The following is a 17948-nucleotide window of genomic DNA, read 5'->3' on the forward strand; positions in this document are numbered from 1 at the left end:
ATGCACACTCTCATGTGCAATAAGTACATTGTCCGTGATAAGACGACCAGGGACGAACGCGCTCTGTTCAACACCGACGATATCATCCATGCACTCCCGCATACGGTTAGCAATGGCCTTGGCAGCAATTTTGTACAGAACCGGACACAGAGAGATGGGTCGATATTGAGAAATATGCTGGGGGAAACGTACCTTAGGAATCAATGTAATAGAGGTGTCGTTCATACTAGTAGGTAATTCTCCCCATTGAGAAAATCAAGCACCGCTGGAACAATGTCATCTTTGAGCAAACTCCAGTGGCGCTGAAATAAGCCCGCCGTGAAGCCATCAACCCCCGGGGCTTTGGACGGAGCCATCTGGAAGAGGGCTCGGCACACCTCCTCTTCTGTAAATGGCCTGCCTAGTTCGTCATTCATAGGAGGGGTCACCCGGGAAGGAACCACGCCCAGCAACTCCTCTATGGAATGAAAGCCTTGTGATGTATACAACTGTTCATAAAACTGCTGCACTTCCGCTCGATCTTCATCCAAATCACTACAGACCGTACCGTCCGCACGGACCAGATTTTCAATTTTGTTCGTACGCTGACGTTGGGCAGCCTGAGCGTGGAAATAGCCAGTGTTCCGGTCACCCTCCCGCAACCATGGAACACGAGATCGTTGACGGAGCCAAATTTCTTCTTGGTGCAGGGCTAGCTTCAATTTTTTTGCCACTGGCTTCTCTTTGTTTGATGGCCCCCTTCATAAAGATTGGGCACGCAGCCTGGACAACTGTTCCTGCAACTTCCGAATCTTGCGAGTTAAGCTACCAAATTCCTTCGCGCCCCACGCCGCTAGGTTGCCTTGCAGCGCCGTGAGGGCTTGAACCACACCCTGTAAACCCTCTCGGCCCGCACCCCTTTGCCAAGAGTCCAGAACCAGCTTGTCATAATCCACATGTGTTTGCCACATGTCCTCGTATCTGAAAGGTTTTGGCCCTCTGGGCGCTGCCGAAGCCAGGTGTTCGCATAGATCCACGAATACAAAACAATGGTCTGACTCTGTTGTCACAATATGTCTCACCTTGATGTGCGAGAACATCTGTATGAGAGTAGAGTTACCAAAAGCTCGATCTAGCCGGGCTTTCACATTTGATCTCCCGGGCTGCATATTATCCCATGTGTACTCAGGTCCCGAACAGCCCAAATCATTAAGTGCACACTCGTCCGTTACTTCCCTAAATGCCCGCATTTGCCACTCCGGCCTAGGGCTTCTTGAGAAGTGTTCCGAACCACACAGGGTCTCGTTAAAGTCTCCAATGCACATCCACATGTCATGGTGAATTGCATGCAGTGTCCTCATGAATCTCCAGCTATGATGACGATCTTCAGCTTTGGGAGCTCCATAGAAACCTGTCACTCGCCATTGTTTTGTGACATCAATTTTCTTCCGCACCACTAGATCAATATGGCCGGCACTATAACTCTTGAGATCAGCATCCAAGTCCGCAGACCAAAACATACCAATCCCCCCACTCAAGCCCGCGCTGCTAACTGCAAAACAGCTCGCAAACCCTAGCAAGGTTTTCAAGCTCTCAACACGTTGAGCTGAAATTTTCGTCTCCATAACAAACAAGAGACCGGGCCCTTCCTACTTCACTATGTTGCGAAGCTCGCGAACTGCCGCTGGGTTCCCAAGCCCCCGGCAGTTCCAGCTGAGACAACTCATTGGTCCCGGCGGGGCTGCTCCGCAGCTGCCGCCGAACAATCCGAGTTCTGAGAATTTGTGGGCGTAGGTTTCTTCTTCTTAGGCTCCGGCTCTATCCTGTTATCTCCTACCTCGCCCACCCTCTTGTCCACTCCAGCTCTAAAAACCACCATGGCATTGGTGGCCTCATTGTTCTGTACCTGCTCTGGGGTGGACACCTCTGTCATTGTGATCTGTCGATACACCTGCTTCTGTCCCTGAGGCCCCTCCTTCCTCTTGTACCTCTGCTTGTTCTTCTTAGGAGGGGATACCACCTCAGGGTTATCATCCCTTTTTGCAGTCGTCGTGCGAGCTTCCTTATTACCGTTTTGACTAGATTGCTGTTCCTTGGACGAGCCCTCGCTGGACACTGCTTTCTTCTTCTCTTCCGGCGCCCTCAGACAAGTCTTGAATGGTAGATCACCATTTTCATCTCTCGAGCCCGGCGTCGGACAGTGAAGATCCGAATGGCCCAAACGCCCGCATGAAAAGCAGAAGTTGGGCACCTGTTCATACTGAATATCATACCAGTCCCTGCTACCTCTAGCCACGGAATCAATCAAGATCCATCGCCGCAATGGCTTCCGGACATCAATGGTTACCCTGGCTCTCAGGAAACCACCAAAGGGGTCGAATTGAACAGTAGATGCGTTCTCATCAATTTGCCTTGCCACTGCTTTGCCCCTTACATCACTTCTCAGATTAAACGGGAGGTTTAGAACCCTAGCCCAAATCTGAAGTTTATCGAACTGTAACTCTGACGGCTGCATACTCTCCTTAAACTCCGTGAGAATCACAACATGTTTGCTCACATGCCATGGTGATCCGTCCCACACGCGATCGCGATCACGTTGGGTCTCAAATTCAGCCACGAAGATGTTCTCACCAGCCGAGTGGAATACCAGGCCTCTAGGGTTTCCCCAAGCCGGGCGCAAAGCGTTGGCGATCGTCTGGATATGCAATGAATTCCGGTGCAGGACCTTCCCCGCGATCGCCCATACCTGCCTAGCGCCGTCGTCCACATCGTCCAAGACCAGCGGTGTTGCCTCCTCTTCCGTGAGATCAAGCTTCCCCATGGCTTCCTCCATGCGCGCCCTCGCCGTCCTAGGCGACAGAGCCCCCTTGCCACTCGATGATCCCGGTGCCGCGGCCATCCGGGTTCCTCTGCGCAGCCCGCCGGTGAGATCGGTCGGCGGCCGCCGTTTTATCCACTCGAAACCCTAATCGCCTCCTGAGGGCTCCTAGTTTTCCGGGGAAAAAGGGGCTTCTAATTTTCCTTTGAGTACTGTGTGTGGACTATCATCAGATGCTCAAAGGGCTCTGAAAATGGTCATAATGAATGGCTCGCCTTCGGGCCCACCAAATCGCCCATATAATAACGAGTACGCGCGTAGTATCCGCCGGTGGGAGGGTGTCCAGTAACCAGAGCATCCACAACTTGGGATCTGCGTCAAGTAGTGGATCTTCGCACAGACCCAATCAAGCTAGCGATCGAACTGGGCTGGCCCATCTTAGAAGTTAATGAGTACACACATCCAGTTTTAGGAACATTCTGGAAAGTTTCATCCTAGTTTCTCCGATTTTGGGAACATTCTAGAAGGTTTGTAAACCATTTTTACTGGTTTTTCGCCTTCTCATGGTTTTTTTACTAATTGTTTTTTTTCTTTCTTTCTGTTTCTTCTTCTTTTCTTTTTTCTTTTTCTTTTTGTTTCAGTTTCTTTTCTTTATGTTTTTGTCCAAAAATTTCATGATGTCTTCAGAAAAAATGGGGATTTCAATAAATAATTCCGTTTAGAAACTTGTTCGCTAATTTCAAAGAATATTCATATTTCCAAATTTTGTTTCGAAGGTTGAAAACATTTTCTTGTTTTAAAAATTGTTCACAAATTTCAATAATTGTTCATGTTTTAAAATTTTGTTTGGGAGTTTAAAGATAAATTCCGTTTCAATAATTGTGCGCAGTTTACGAAAAATGTTCATGTTTTCAAAAAATTTGTCCGATGTTTTTAAAAAACATCTAGTTTTCATAAAATGTCTGCGTTCTGAATTTTGCTTTGGAATTTCAAAAAATGTTCCCATTTTAAAATGTTGTGTTTTCAAATTTTGTTCCAGAGTTTCATAAAATGCTCGTGTTTTCCAAAAAAATAGAAATTTCAAAAAGTTCCCGTTTTGAAAAAATGTTCACGTGTTCATTTTTTCCCCGAGTTTGAAAAAATTGTTCATTATTTTCAAAAATAAAATCCCGTTTTTGGATTTTTTTAAAATCACAAATTAAAAAAGTGTTCACGTTTCATAAAACATTCTTCTTTTTTGGAAACAATTTTTTTGCGTTCGAAATTTAGAAAATACTCGGATCTGCGATGGTTTTGGTTCTTAATTGATTCGCGCAGCAAAATATTCAGATACGGTCGTTAATTCAACTGGCAGCTTGGTCGCCTCCTCCCAGCTCCATTCGCCCACCATTAAAAAAAAAAAAGCTCCACTCGCCTGCGCCGGCATCGCAGCCCCCTCTCCGCCGGCGACTTCGCCCAGCGATTGCGCCGGCTACCCTTGACTCCCGTGAAACCCAGATCCGCTCAAAGGCACTTACTTTCCTCCACCGCATCGACCCGCCGGAAGAAAGGAGTGCGGCCGGCGACCTGAGCCTCCTCGCCCCGGCAGCGGCGAGCCTTCTTCCCCCCTCCCCCGATTCGAATGAGGTGAGCCTTTATCCTTCCTCTTCTCTCCTAATTTCTTCTTCACCTCTTTTCATCTCGCGGGAATAGACCCTAGGCAGCTAGGATTTCCCCCCTAATTCAACTCTACCTACATGTACTTACCCAGCTGAGGGGACTCCAATAGTCCGATAGATGATGGATGCTTCCGAGGAGATTTCCCCACGGTAAGAGCATCCAGTCTCCCCATCCCTTCAGATTGCTCCCCAATTTGTTTCATTTCCAGCAGTACTGTATTTCTTCAGTGTCCTGCAGTTTGTTTGATGCTGATGTTTTTATGCCATATTGGTGGAAGCAATCGGCCCATTGCATTGATGCTTTTGCTTTGTTCGCCGCTCCGATTTTCCAGGCTCCGTCCAGAGAAGAAACCGTGTGCCGATGGCGAATCGCAGCAGCATTCGCCGGCATCCATGGTGCCGGTATCCAAGGTGCTCGACGACGACAACCTCCTCATTGAGATCCTCCTGCGCGTCAGCTTCCCCACCACACTTGTATGCGCCGCCCTCGTCTGCAAGCGCTGGCTCTGCCATGCCTCTGACCCCAAGTTCCTCAGCCTTTTCCGCAAGCGCCACCCGCCTCGCCTCCTTGGCTTCTACATATATATAGGGTCGTCCTGGTTATGGTTGGGCGCCCCCCTGCTCTTCGTCCCGATGCAGCCCCAGCCCCCAGAGCTCGCCCCCTTCATCTGCCGGGTCGCGAGCCATAGCTTCGGCGCCGACAATGACAGATTATGCATCATGGATTGCCGGAATGGCAGCGTCTTAATCAGATGCCGCAGAGGAACTATATTGACACATGGAGTGCACCGCCCACTATGCCCCCAGAGAGACATTGATGTCATCCCACCACTCCCAAGAGCCCAGTACCATGGTCAAAAAATTTTCAATACAATCCTCTCCAAAGAAGAAGGCGGTGTCTTGTCCTACCTGTATATGTTGGCCGAATTTTTCAGCAAGCCAAAAATTTTCAGGGTGCGCGTGTATATGTTGCAAGGGGGCGTCTGGTGCATGCATGCCTCGGCCACGACACAGCTCCCTCGTCTGCTGACGTCACTGGAAGTCGTGCTCGTTGACGAGAAAATCTATATGGCTGACACCTTCAGTGATGAAATTATTGTCTTGGATATGACAACCTCGGGTTTCTCCACAATTCCGCTCCCACAAGGAGTGAATTTTCACTGTGTTCGCACCATCATGTCACGCGCTGGTGATGCTTCTGGTGTATATCTCACCCATATCCATGTCAAGGAGCTACAACTTTGCATCTGGCTCCACAAAGGGGACAACTGGTTGTTGGTTCATACAATTTGTTTGCATCAGATGTGGGATAATTTGAGGATGCTAGATCAGACCCTTGAGGATGAGCATATTAGTTTTACTTGTATAAGCAATGTGGGGGATAATGCTGAATTTATGTTCTTGGAAATGTGTGGCTGCATTTTCTATCTGGATGTCACAAGCAAGACACTGCGTAAAGTGCATGGGGTGACAGTAAAGGATCGACCGTTCAATGATGTCTATCCTTTTATGATGATTTGGCCGCCCAAATTCCCCGCGCCCAAGGATGATCCTGCAAGGTTTGCTATTTTGGCCTTTAGATGGTCTGTATATTCCTTTTGTTGAGGTTACATAGTTTTGCAATATGCACTAGTTTGGTATAGCTGTGGTATGGTATTAGTATATCTTGATTCTTTGGGCCATTTTAACAATACTAACTACGCGATATTAGATAATGCTTCCCTTAAGGTGTCTTAAAATCACTTGTGCAATGGGCTAATATTACGCGGTGTTTACGACCATACAAGGTATAGAACATGTATAGGAGCTTGACCTCTGTACTTCATTATCGTGAAATATTATCACAAACCAATCAAGCCTGGAATTTTAACTTCTCATTTCTTAAGTCATTATTTTTGCTGAACCTATGTATGTGATTGTCTTCACTGAAACTTATGCATGAGATTGTAATACTTGTTTTTTTTCGCTGAATGTTGCTTAGTATTTTTTTGCCTTGGACACAAATGGATGTACATTTTACACAACCAGGTATTGTTGAGGTTATACTACAAATGGCTAGTCCAAGCTAACGCTTGATAATTTGGGCTTGTGTGTCAGGCATTTTTCCTTGTATGATTAGATTTTTTGTTTTACTGAAATACAAACTATGAAATGGAAACATGTTGCTCTGCAAATATATATACCATTTAAGCTCTATTGGCTGTAGCTTTTGATAAACTAAAAAAAAACCTATGTTGCTGGACAAAGTTAATTTTTTGATTTCTGAGTGTACATAACATTTGACTAACAAATGGTAATAAAATGTTCTGATGCTGAATTACCTCTACTACATCCTGATCCTTCCTCTGTTTCCTTGAACCAGAAATGCCATGTGAAGGAGGATGATATCAGGAAGTTTTTGGATGGTGAGCGACAAGGGTGAGCAGAGAACTGCATTTCCTTGGCTGCAGTTTCACTGTAACTCATAGTGTATTAGTTGAGATGATGTATAACTGGAGCAGGTAGTCCTATCCCTATGGTACCATGCCTACTTGTGACCAACATATTTGGTTTTGTGACGAAAACTCCCTGTATGCATGTTAATTAATAGTTATGTTTTCTGATCCACTTGGGTCATTCAGTCCGATCCACTTGGGTCATTCAGTCCGCTGCTTGCTCTTTTAGTTAGTTGTGGTGTTTGTAACTCTAATTTACCAGGCAAAATAAAACAAAAAACATCTCTTTGAGGCCAGTCTGTCTACTTTACATGGACGGCCATGGCGCTGGCTTCATCATTTTCACTGCAATATCAGTGGCTAGATGGATCATAGGTGTCCTGCTGAAGCTGAAACAAATGTACAGATCTAGTGCACATCATGTTCCAGTAATCCGTTGTGTGTCATTTTAGTGAGTGTTTTGCTATGTCAATTATTTTGTCTAGCATCAAGATCATTGATGCTGATACTGCTGCAGTAGAAAATTTGTCATGATTCCATATTATTTTATCATTCCATGCGGATACAGTGGTAACATAACTGGGGTCACTAACAGTTCTACATTGGCGCCGGCAATTGGCTGATATTATTAATTGAGCAAATTTGAGTGGGACTACACTCTGGATAAGGTCAATTAAGGATGATCTACTCTTTGTAAATGACTTTGAGCTTGCCTCTGGCTCTGCCTCTCCGATTAAGCAGGTGAGAGTTCTCTGTTCTTCTTCCTTGTACGCCATGAATCATTGAACTATGATACCTTCAGTAGTTCTGTATGAGAGTGGTGCTAAGGCAATATTTTTGCAATGTTGCTGATGTTGCTCAGTAACCCCCATCCTGAATCCTTTTGTTTCAGCTTGGAACAGAAATGCCATGTAAAGAACAAGGACGTGAGGAAGTTCATGGTGAGCACATATTTCCTCTGTAGCTCGTAGCAGAAACTGTATTGTATTAGAGTTGAGAACCAACATTATCTGCGGATAATGTGCTTCCTAGGATTGTATCCTACCAGCTTTTGTATATCATTTCATCCGTCTAATTGTTCAAAGAAAATAGTCTTTAGATCCAACTAGTTAATGTAAATGATAATTGGTGATTTGGTCAACTTCATCTAGTGCGGTATTTTGACTGCCGGTACTTACTTTTGGATTTTCATTGTATTTTCTGAACATAATGTAATATATATCTAGTATTCAAGTGAGCTCATGCGTAATTGTATTAAAACATGGTGGTCTCCTTCATAAACTCCGCCACACCTGAAAATCATTTCTGCCTCCGTGGTTGCTCTACAGAGATGGCAATTAATTAATGCTAAGTCCATCCCAACTATTTGATTAATTAATTAATTAATTGCAATGAATATGCTTAATCTACTCACGCATATATGTTATTTTATGGTTTTCACAATCAAATATACTCCTCCTTTTGGTAGTAGTAGCTTTGGCCTGTTGGTGAAAGATGGAAATCCTCTTCTCCGAGCCACCAACTATCAAATTTCAAACTGAGATTGGTAGTAGTAGCCTCCCATGTCCATCAATTTTTGAACTTAAAACTGAGATTGGGATCGCAGTAAGTTGAAGCAACTAATGGAAGCTAAAATATGATCATGATCATTAGTAATTAGGCAAGTGATTGCACAATTGCGCATGGGCTAGACACAGATCAAGGACTCGAGGTGATCCTGGATGGACGCGGCTTGTCTGCCGTGAAGAAGGCACGGCAGAACTGCCGTGGAGCATAATCTCAGCCGTTCTTATCTCATCAAGCTGATCCAACGAACAGCAAAACAACCCGTCCATATACGCATGCAGGGAGCGCGCCAAGTCTCTCTTCCCTTCTACTCTGTGAGTATTTCCGAGCAACAGAGCTGACGCAGAAAGGAAAAATAGAGCATAGTCGAACGCCCGGCAACGCCGTGGCTGTCCGACGACGCACTGCCGCCGCCGTCGGACTTGTCACCGTCTCGTCGCTCTAGACGGCAAGGGAGCAAAACTGACGACCTCAAGCAGAACGCCGGCCTAAAGTTCAGACTATGAGCAAGCCTGAAACACACACAAAGAGAACCAGGAGTACAAAACAAAGCCACCTTGGCTGCTACTAAACGCTCATCTCATTCCTTAATCAACACATAGTCAGAGATACAATTTTCAATCAACAAACGTCAAAGTGTTGATGCAAATTTTGCACTGGAGCATCACAGAGTCACAGACGGATTACTACGCCATGTCCCAAAAGGCCAAATTGCAAATGCTTGTTTTAGAGGATTTCTAAATTTCTAAACACACAAATCCTGGAGCCACACCAAACACTTCTTAAAACTTCGTCTTAAAATCTTTGCATGATCAAAAGATATATTCGGCATCAATGTCTTCAATACTAGAAGCCTGCATTTTAAAGAACATTTGATATCTTAACACCAATGCATTATTGACTTTAGCAAAACTTGATATCTCAACACACTTGCACATGGAACATGCCGTCAATAGATCGGTGAAGCTTCGGAACCCAGAACCTCGGGAATTATTATTCTGATTTTGTGTATTTGTGCTCCCACTTTCTTGTTGCTGGGAACCCAACATTTAAGTAAGTCTCTTCTTTCAGAAAACTTCAACATTCAAGTAAGTCTCTTGTTGCATATAATAAAGAACATACCTTAGGTAACTCTTGTGCTTTCACAACTTCAGCTTGTTCTTTCTTCTTCTTCCCCTTGTGGAATTTGTCAAGCCAACTTAGTTTCTCTTTTTTGTTTTCTTCCGAGGAGATTTTTTCTTTAGGCGCGCAGCAGCTAAGTGTTCATTACATTTTTCTGCTATTACTTGTGTATCACATCCCTTATCAGGGTTACTTTCATTTCCAAGTTGCAGCTTGGCAGCAATAACCTTACCAACACTATTGAGCTCATCATCTAGTAAAACACAACATTCTTCAGATCTAGACGCTGGAGTGGCCAAATTTACGAACTTGTGCGAGAGATATTTGTAGCGAAGAACAGCAGCCAACATTGGATTCTCAACAACATTTCGTCCACTTCTATCTTGAACAGTTCCAGACCGTGCTTCTCGAGTCCATCGCTTCAAAATATAATGCGCTGGTAGTAACTTAATGTTCATCAAATCAAGAATTGGAAGAGCATGCGCACATAATATCCCTATTCTCTCAAATTGTCCACAACTACAAAAAGCTGTTTGCTCCAATGGATTAGCAATGACTTTGCATTCCTCTTCAAAGGTTGGCGCTTCAAAAGGAGTACTAATAGTTACTGCAAATTCATACTCCACATTCAACTGTTTAGTGCAGGCTGCAATGGATCTCTCATATTCTTTTTGGAAACATTTGAATATGAACGGAGTGTAAACTTGGCTTGCTTGGACCAGCATGGGTGTTCTCATTTTGACCCTAGGTACTAGCTCCCTTGACTCATACTCCGAACTCAACTCAATGTCTCGTTTCCCTTGCACAACCCTTTCAAAATGCTTGAAAAAACGGATCACGTCAAGATCTGATTTCAAATGGCGCTTGAGGTCATTGTTCAAACTTTCACTTAGTTGTGTACTTCGCATCCCCAAGGTGAATGCATCCTTCATATAACATGCAGCCCACTTCTCTTTTACCTTATAAATGCTATCAAATCAAGTTTGTTTCTCTACTTTAGTTCTCATGGTGTGAAAAGCTTCCTCAAAATTTTCCAGCTCTTCATACTCAAACACACAAGCACTAAAGTCTGCAAGAATATTTGATTCTTCCTTTTCCTTGTCCTCTTCATTTTCTTTGTCCTCTTCATTTTCTTTGTCCTTATCCTTGTCCTTGTCCTTGTCCTTGCAACAAGATAAATGTTTAACGACATTTTGCATTATGTGAAAAGTGCACAGCCCATGTCGTGCTGCTAAAAACACACTCTCCACTGCATTTCCCATTGCAGTGTCTTGATCGGTATATATGGTCTTGGGCTGCTTCTGATTGTGTATTGACAGAAAAGTTTCAAAAAGGCATCTAAAAGATTCAAATGTTTCATCGTACAGAAGACAAGCACCAAAAATAACAGTTTCTGAAATGATTGAACCCAACAAATACGCCAAACGGCTGATGCTCCTTGTTTGTTCCAAATGTGGTGTCAAAAGTTACAACGTCACCGAAATGAGCATAGTCAATTATCATTCTTGCATCAGCCCAGAATATATTTGTGATCTGTTCTTCACAATCATGTTGTATGTCATATTGAAATGATGGATTTTCTCGGATTTTATCCTGGAAATATTTCAAGATACTTCCTGCTTCACCATATTTTAGTTCCCTTTGGCGCTTAGTACGCAAGTAATTTTTGTGATCCCGTTGAATGTAGCCAACGATGGATGATCCGCCAACTCGCCGGCAAGCTGATTCATGTGCAGCTTTTGGTCCAATACCTGAATCATCGGCAATTTCAATCTCAAACGCTTGAATTGCAGTTATCTTTCGCTCTGAGGGCATGAGGCGGCATGTTTCTTGCAACTGCAACATGTGATTGTGTTCAAGAACAAGATCAAAAACTTTGTAATTACCATTTTCCCGATCTATTGTGAGACCCATACGAGCTTGGCAACCAGTCCTAATTTCTGCTCGAGGTTGCTTAATATGCTTATCTCTTTTGTCTTTTCCTCGATGACCCTCTTTACGACACACAAATCTGCATGAAGTAATTGTTCCATCAAATTTGCTCGGATTTGAGTACCTTTTCCTAACACCAAACCCAACTCTGCCACCATAATGCCCCCAAAAAATCCAAGCCTCATCCAAACTGCTAAACTTCATGCCAATGTGTGGTATCCAGCTTGGTACATCATTTCTGTAAAATAGCCAACACCAGACAATGGTTAGGAGATTGGACACAATTGTTTCGTTCCTCCTCTCGAGCCGGTACGGCCCCCGCCTGTTGCGCCTCCCAAGAGCTTGCCAAGAGTTTGTAGGAATTTCATAGGAATGCTATGGGATAGGATTTGCAAAGGAAAATTTCCTTTGAAGCCCTTTGGTTTGTAGGAATGTCTTGAAGAACACAATCAGGATCTCCTCCAGGACTAGGGTTCAGATGTGGGGGGTGGAGAGAAAAGGGGAAAACTCTGGAAGTTCTGTTCGGGGGGAGAAAACTTCTCATCCATTCCTCAGCACAGAGTATTTACAGGGTTCCCTTTTTTACACATAAGACCTCTAGCTATCCTATTATACAACACAAGGACCACCGACACTCCCCCTCAAGATGGGGCAAAGATGTCAATAAGCCCCATCTTGTTACAAATCCTCATAAATGATACGACTCCTATTCCTTTTGTCAATACATCTGCAAGCTGATCTACAGACTTAACATAACTAATTTGGAATAACCCTTCGTCTAATTTCTCTCGAATGAAGTGCCTATCGATCTCTATATGTTTAGTTCTATCATGATAAACTGGGTTATTCACTATGTTAATTGTGGCCTGATTATCACAATAGACTTGAATAGGTGCACCAGCATACAACTGCAACTCAGTTAGCAAGGTTTTCAGCCACATCAGTTCACACAACCCTGAAGCCATTGATCTAAACTCCGCTTCCGCTGTCGATCGAGCCACCACACTCTGCTTCTTACTTCTCCAACTAACCAGATTTCCTCCTACAAACATGCAATAGCCTGAAGTTGAACGTCTATCATCTAAGCATCCAGCCCAATCTGCATCGGTGTACCCCTCTATTCTCAGATGCCCATGATTAGAGAACAAGATTCCTTTCCCAGGACAACTCTTCAAGTATCTTAGAATTCTATTCACGGCATCTAAGTGGCTAGTTCTAGGATCATGCATGTATCTGCTTACAATACTAACAGCATATGCTATATCAGGTCTTGTATGCGACAGATAGATTAATCGCCCAACTAGCCTTTGATATTGATGCCTATCAACAGGATCACCACTATCTGCCAAGATCCGATGATTTTGTTCTATTGGGGTGGCTGCAGGTTTACATCCTAACATCCCTGTCTCCTCAAGTAAATCAAGCACATATTTTCTTTGTGAGAGGTAAATACCTTTTGGGCCATATGCAACTTCAATTCCCAAGAAGTAGTGGAGATACCCCATGTCCTTGATTTCAAACGAATTTGCTAACATCTTCTTCAAGTGAGATATCTCCATCTCATTGTTACCTGTAATCACAATGTCATCCACATAAACAAAAAGTATAGTAATCTGATCACGCAGACATTTAAAGAACATGGTATGATCTGCATTGCTTTGTCGATACCCCATAGAACAGATTTCCTTTCGAAACCTTCCAAACCATGCCCTAGGTGACTGTTTTAGTCCATAGAGAGATTTTCTTAACCGACATACTTTACCCGATGTTTCCCGACTGCTAAACCCAGGAGGAATTTCCATATAAACCTCCTCTTGCAGATCTCCATGGAGAAAAGCATTCTTAACATCCATCTGGAACAATTTCCAGTGTTGATTTACAGCTATCAAGATTAAAGTTCTGACAGTACTCAATTTCGCCACCGGTGCAAACGTTTCATCATAATCTACCCCATAGGTTTGACTATACCCTTTTGCCACTAGCCTAGCCTTATATCTTTCCACCTTGCCATCTGGAGTTTGTTTAACTGTAAATACCCATTTACAACCCACAACTTTCTTATCTGCAGGGAGAGAAGTAAGTATCCATGTTTGGTTCTTATCAAGAGCTGCCATTTCCTCCAACATTGCTGCCCTCCATTCTGGATATTGCTTCGCTTCCCTCCAATCACGTGGTATAGGCACAGCTGAATGCAAGGAAGCTATAAATGACTTATATAAAGGCCCAATAGAAGAGTATGAAACATAATTTGAAACATCATATGGGGCTAACTTAGAGGGCAATTTTCTGGCAATAGTGCGAGGCTGCTTTCTATGGGCAATTGGAACGTTCAAGTCATCATAATGAAGAGAAAGTATACCATCACTTGTGGAGGCTGGTGATGAAGTATTGGATGAAGTTGATGGTCGTGAGCTTGAATCATGCATGTCGGATTGAACTTGAACTTCTGAATCATCCTCCATAGAAATTATTTCCTCCCCCTGCACCTGTTCTTCCTCAGTTCGATGCCTTCGTGTATACACCTGCAGATTTTGTTCTTCATTCGGTCTTGACCACCGTATAGCCTTAGTTGGTGTATCATGTTGCTCCCCTTGCATCTTCCCTTGTTCTCCAATAAGATCCACATCGCTATCATCAATCTTGTCTTCCTGTGGTATTACCCCAACCATGATTTTCTCTAATGGTGTAGAGTTGCTTTCTTCTTCTTTTCCTCCCCCTGTCTCGCTGTCCAGATCTGAAACATCACTAGGAAACAGATCAGGAAAGACATCAGTTAAATCTTCAGGTTCTCCATAAAATGGAACTTGTTCCCTAAAGATTACATCCATGCTCACAAACATTCGTCTTTCAGATGGGCACCAACACTTGTAACCTTTCTGCTTCCCAGAATACCCCACAAACACACACTTCAAAGCCCTTGGATCTAACTTCCCAACCGATGGCCTGTAATCTTTTACAAAACACACACACCCAAACACCTTTGGGGGGACAACATAAGTAGTCTTGCCAGTTAAACATTCTATTGGTGTCTTGTAACCAAGTACTCTAGATGGCATTCTATTTATCAAGTAGGCTGCTGTCATCAATGCCTCACTCCACAAGAACTTAGGAACATTCATAGCCATCATCATAGAGCGAGTAACTTCTAACAAATGTCTATTCTTTCTCTCAGCTAAGCCATTCTGCTCAGAGGTATCTGGACAGGTAGTCTGATGCATTATCCCAAAACTTGACAAATAACCATCAAACTCCTTATTTACATACTCCGTACCATTATCGGTCCGAAGTACCTTAACACATGCATTATGCTGGGTCATAATCATATTATGGAAATCTCTAAAGCATTCGAATACATCATTCTTGTTCCTCAACACATACACCCAAGTGGTCCTAGTACAACAGTCAATAAAGGTAACAAAATAGCGATATCCATTAATAGACACTACTCCACTAGGACCCCATACATTAGAGTGAATTGTCTGAAGTGGCACATCACTTCTATGATTAGATAGAATATAAGTGCTTCGAGTTTGATTTACATATTGGCAAGCATCACATACCAGGTCCTGCTTTCTAACTTTATTGAAGAGTTTAGGATAAAGCTGGCCCAAAATAGGAAAAGATACATGCCCAAGTCTTCGGTGTTGTAGCAGAAATTCTTCGAGTGGTGAAGAAGATAGAGCAGCAGCTACAATAGGTGATGTATCATTGTCCAAATAATACAATCCATCATGCATGCTCCCTGTCCCAAGTCTTCTTCCAGTCCCAAGTTCCTGAATTAAACACCATGATGGGAAAAAATGGCAACACAGTTCAACTCCTTTGTAATGCAACTTATAGACAAAAGATTAATTGGAAATGAAGGAACATGTAACACATAAGAGAGAGGCATATTGGAGTTGCAGATGACCGTCCCTGAACCCATAATATTTTGCGTGGAACCATCAGCCAACTTTACGCTTTGTGTTCTTAATTCAGGGACATAATTAGTAAATTCCTTATGTGAACCAGCCATATGTCTAGATGCACCAGAATCTATCAACCATGGTGCATCAGCAAAATAAGGATGATTATCATTAAAAATATTACCACTAAAATTTGCAGAAGCGGCAGAGGTTGAGGCTCCTGTCACTTCGGTGGTTTGCTTATCACTTAAACTTAACCCTTTGAATTGCTGCCACTTCTCCCAATCATCCGCGCTCATTTTCACACTCACATTTTGTGAGTGCACCTCTGTAATAGCGGAGGCATTTGCCCTGCCTGCTGGTCGCATACCACGTCCACGACCAGTACCACGTCCATCAAGCCCCCGACCGCGACCTCTTCCGCGCCAGTCCTGACCTCTTCCGCGTCCTCCCCCAAATAATCCAGGGCAAGATGCTCTTACATGTCCTGGCTGGCCACACTCAAAGCACTTCCGATCAGAAGAGTTCAACCCAGACTGCTGATAATTTGCATTTTCTGTGACAAAAAGTGCTGAACGCCTCTGTGCTATGCCCTGTATAGATGGTCCTCCAACCTCCAATTTCAGACGTGTCTCCTCACTCATGATCACAGAGATTGCTTGCTCCAAAGTAGGCAGCTTGCCACTGCCATAAAGTGCGGCCCTCCTATTCTCAAACTTAGGATTAAGTCCATTCAGAAATTCCCTAACACGCCTCCTTTCTGTTGGATCATAAAGTGCGGCCTTCCTCTTTGCCACACTCCATCTCAATTGGATCGTAATAGTCCAAATCGCTCCAAAGCCGTTTCAGCTCCGAAACATAGTCGACCACTGTCTTCTCGCCTTGGCTCAGGTCTTGTAACTCCTTCTGAATCTTGCAAGCAAGCATTTCATTTCCTACTCCTGAGAATGTCCCTTTCAATAACCTCCAGATTTCAGATGCTTCTTTAATCCTTTCAACTTGCTTGGCAATTTGAGGTGATATTGAGCTCAATAGCCAGGCCCTCACTAGTGCATTCATCATCTTCCACTTCTGACCTTCTTTAGAACTCTCCTCCAGAGGCTTCTCCACTATACCTAGAATGTAACCTTCAAGCCTCCTAGAAACCAAAATTGTCTCTGCATGCTCTGCCCAGCTCGCATAGTTCTCAGGCCCTTCTAATTCTACAAGAGGAATTTACAAAGGATGTACTTCCTCTTTGGTCTCCCCTTCTGATCTTGAGGCCCCTTGCTTGCTAATCGCATCAAACAACACCTGATAATTCTCATCCATTGCCTGCAAGACAGCAGCTAGCTCCCCTGCAGTGACAGCTGCTGGAGCATTATTGTTGCCTGCCATACCTTCAATTCCTCCACACTCAGCACACACGCCTTCCCCTGCGATTCACTGTTGCAGCTTCTCAATCTCACACTCTCCCTGACCTCCTCCTTCTCCACGAACCCACAACCCAACTCTTCTGACTCAGAACACAAACACCTGACCTGTTTAGCTACAGCAACGAAGGGGAACTGAGTTGCTGGTGAGGCTCTCCTTCCTGACCGACGCCGCACACCCTCGCTGTGCCTAGCCACCTCCTTGAGCTCGATTTGCTCCACCAGCGCTGCCTCCGACCAAATCTCTGGCCAGAATGCTGCACCCCCTCCCACTGCTGCCAGATCACCTCCGACTGAGGCTTGGACTGGCCACCCCGATCTGCTCCGATACCATCTTGAAGAACACAATCAGGATCTCCTCCAGGACTAGGGTTCAGATGTGGGGGGTGGAGAGAAAAGGGGAAAACTCTGGAAGTTCTGTTCGGGGGGAGAAAACTTCTCATCCATTCCTCAGTACAGAGTATTTACAGGGTTCCCTTTTTTACACATAAGACCTCTAGCTATCCTATTATACAACACAAGGACCACCAACAGAATGGATTCCTATTTCTGTGTAGGATAGGTGTAGGATAGGAATCAATCCTTCACATTTTGGAGGAAAAAAACATTAGCTGGGACTCAATGGAAAAATTCCTATCCTATGCATCAAATGACATCTCTTTATTGATAGGAATTGAGATGCATGTCATCTCACTTCCTATGGTTTTTCTATTCCTATAACATTTCTATCTTATGAACCAAAGGAGGCCTAACATAATTCCCTTCCCCACACAGAAGACTGATTTACCTAGATTATCGTACATAAAAGTAGTATAATATGGCTCCGAATCTCCTGCTGGCAATCACACCCGCACACACTAGGCGAAAACTAACCCTTGGCGCTACTTGAACACCCCCGAAGCTAGCTAGGATAACATAAGAACTACTGTAGCAAACTAGGTAGAGACCTGCACTTCCTTCGACGTTGTTTTCTCACATCTCAAACAGGTCTTGTCCTTAAACACTATCACCATAGCACTTTCATAATGGTGGTCGATGAAGTTCGCCGGCTTACCGTCCGGAAGGTGCTGTGGCCGGCGGCGGCAGAGAACGCACGGACGCGCCATCACATCCCCCACCGC

The 17948-nt window shown here is 44.1% G+C and overlaps 3 protein-coding genes and 2 pseudogenes across 5 annotated transcripts; 1 reads left to right on the plus strand and 4 right to left on the minus strand.

The window, feature by feature from the left end:
- Positions 1–1702: 1702 nt before the first annotated feature.
- Positions 1703–2878, minus strand: LOC147992629 (uncharacterized). The gene has a single exon (XM_087539090.1). It carries the CDS (start codon positions 2876–2878, stop codon positions 1703–1705), a length of 1176 nt encoding a protein of 391 aa, XP_087395216.1.
- Positions 2879–4144: 1266 nt separating this feature from the next.
- On the plus strand, positions 4145–8058 carry LOC125528989 (uncharacterized). 3 transcript variants are annotated; one of them, XR_007292507.2, is made up of 6 exons: positions 4145–4423; positions 4548–4605; positions 4788–6014; positions 6818–6956; positions 7486–7631; positions 7783–8058. XR_007292507.2 is itself a non-coding variant. In XM_048693406.2 (4 exons), the coding sequence occupies exons 2-4, from the start codon at positions 4574–4576 to the stop codon at positions 6828–6830; spliced, it is 1272 nt and encodes a 423-aa protein (XP_048549363.2). In that variant the 5' UTR covers positions 4145–4423; positions 4548–4573; the 3' UTR covers positions 6831–7079. The 3 variants fall into 3 exon arrangements, 1 of the variants encoding a protein (XP_048549363.2); XR_015609441.1 differs by having other exon boundaries at positions 6818–6873; XM_048693406.2 differs by lacking the exons at positions 7486–7631; positions 7783–8058 and having other exon boundaries at positions 6818–7079.
- A 1210-nt stretch (positions 8059–9268) lies between these two features.
- Positions 9269–13464, minus strand: LOC147992630 (protein FAR1-RELATED SEQUENCE 5-like; annotated as a pseudogene).
- Positions 13465–13610: 146 nt separating this feature from the next.
- On the minus strand, positions 13611–14728 carry LOC147992631 (uncharacterized). Its single transcript, XM_087539091.1, has 2 exons — positions 13871–14728; positions 13611–13670 (listed from the first exon to the last, which is right to left on the minus strand). Exons 1-2 carry the CDS (start codon positions 14726–14728, stop codon positions 13611–13613), a joined length of 918 nt encoding a protein of 305 aa, XP_087395217.1.
- Positions 14729–15094: 366 nt separating this feature from the next.
- On the minus strand, positions 15095–16792 carry LOC147992632 (uncharacterized; annotated as a pseudogene).
- Between the last annotated feature and the right edge of the window lie 1156 nt (positions 16793–17948).

This window comes from Triticum urartu, chromosome 1A, assembly GCF_056163025.1.
Source record: "Triticum urartu cultivar PI428250 chromosome 1A, HENAU_Tu73, whole genome shotgun sequence".
Classification (NCBI taxonomy): Eukaryota; Viridiplantae; Streptophyta; class Magnoliopsida; order Poales; family Poaceae; genus Triticum; species Triticum urartu.

Excerpts from the sequence above, each read along its gene's own strand:
- LOC147992631 (XM_087539091.1), bottom strand. The coding sequence starts at position 14,728 with ATGCATCAGACTACCTGTCCAGATACCTCTGAGCAGAATGGCTTAGCT. Across the intron at positions 13,671-13,870 it reads CACCAGCCTCCACAAGTGAT|GGAAGCGAAGCAATATCCAG; the intron begins GGTATACTTTCT and ends ACGTGATTGGAG.
- LOC147992629 (XM_087539090.1), bottom strand. The coding sequence starts at position 2,878 with ATGGCCGCGGCACCGGGATCATCGAGTGGCAAGGGGGCTCTGTCGCCT.
- LOC125528989 (XM_048693406.2), top strand. The coding sequence starts at position 4,574 with ATGATGGATGCTTCCGAGGAGATTTCCCCACG. Across the intron at positions 4,606-4,787 it reads TCCGAGGAGATTTCCCCACG|GCTCCGTCCAGAGAAGAAAC; the intron begins GTAAGAGCATCC and ends CCGATTTTCCAG.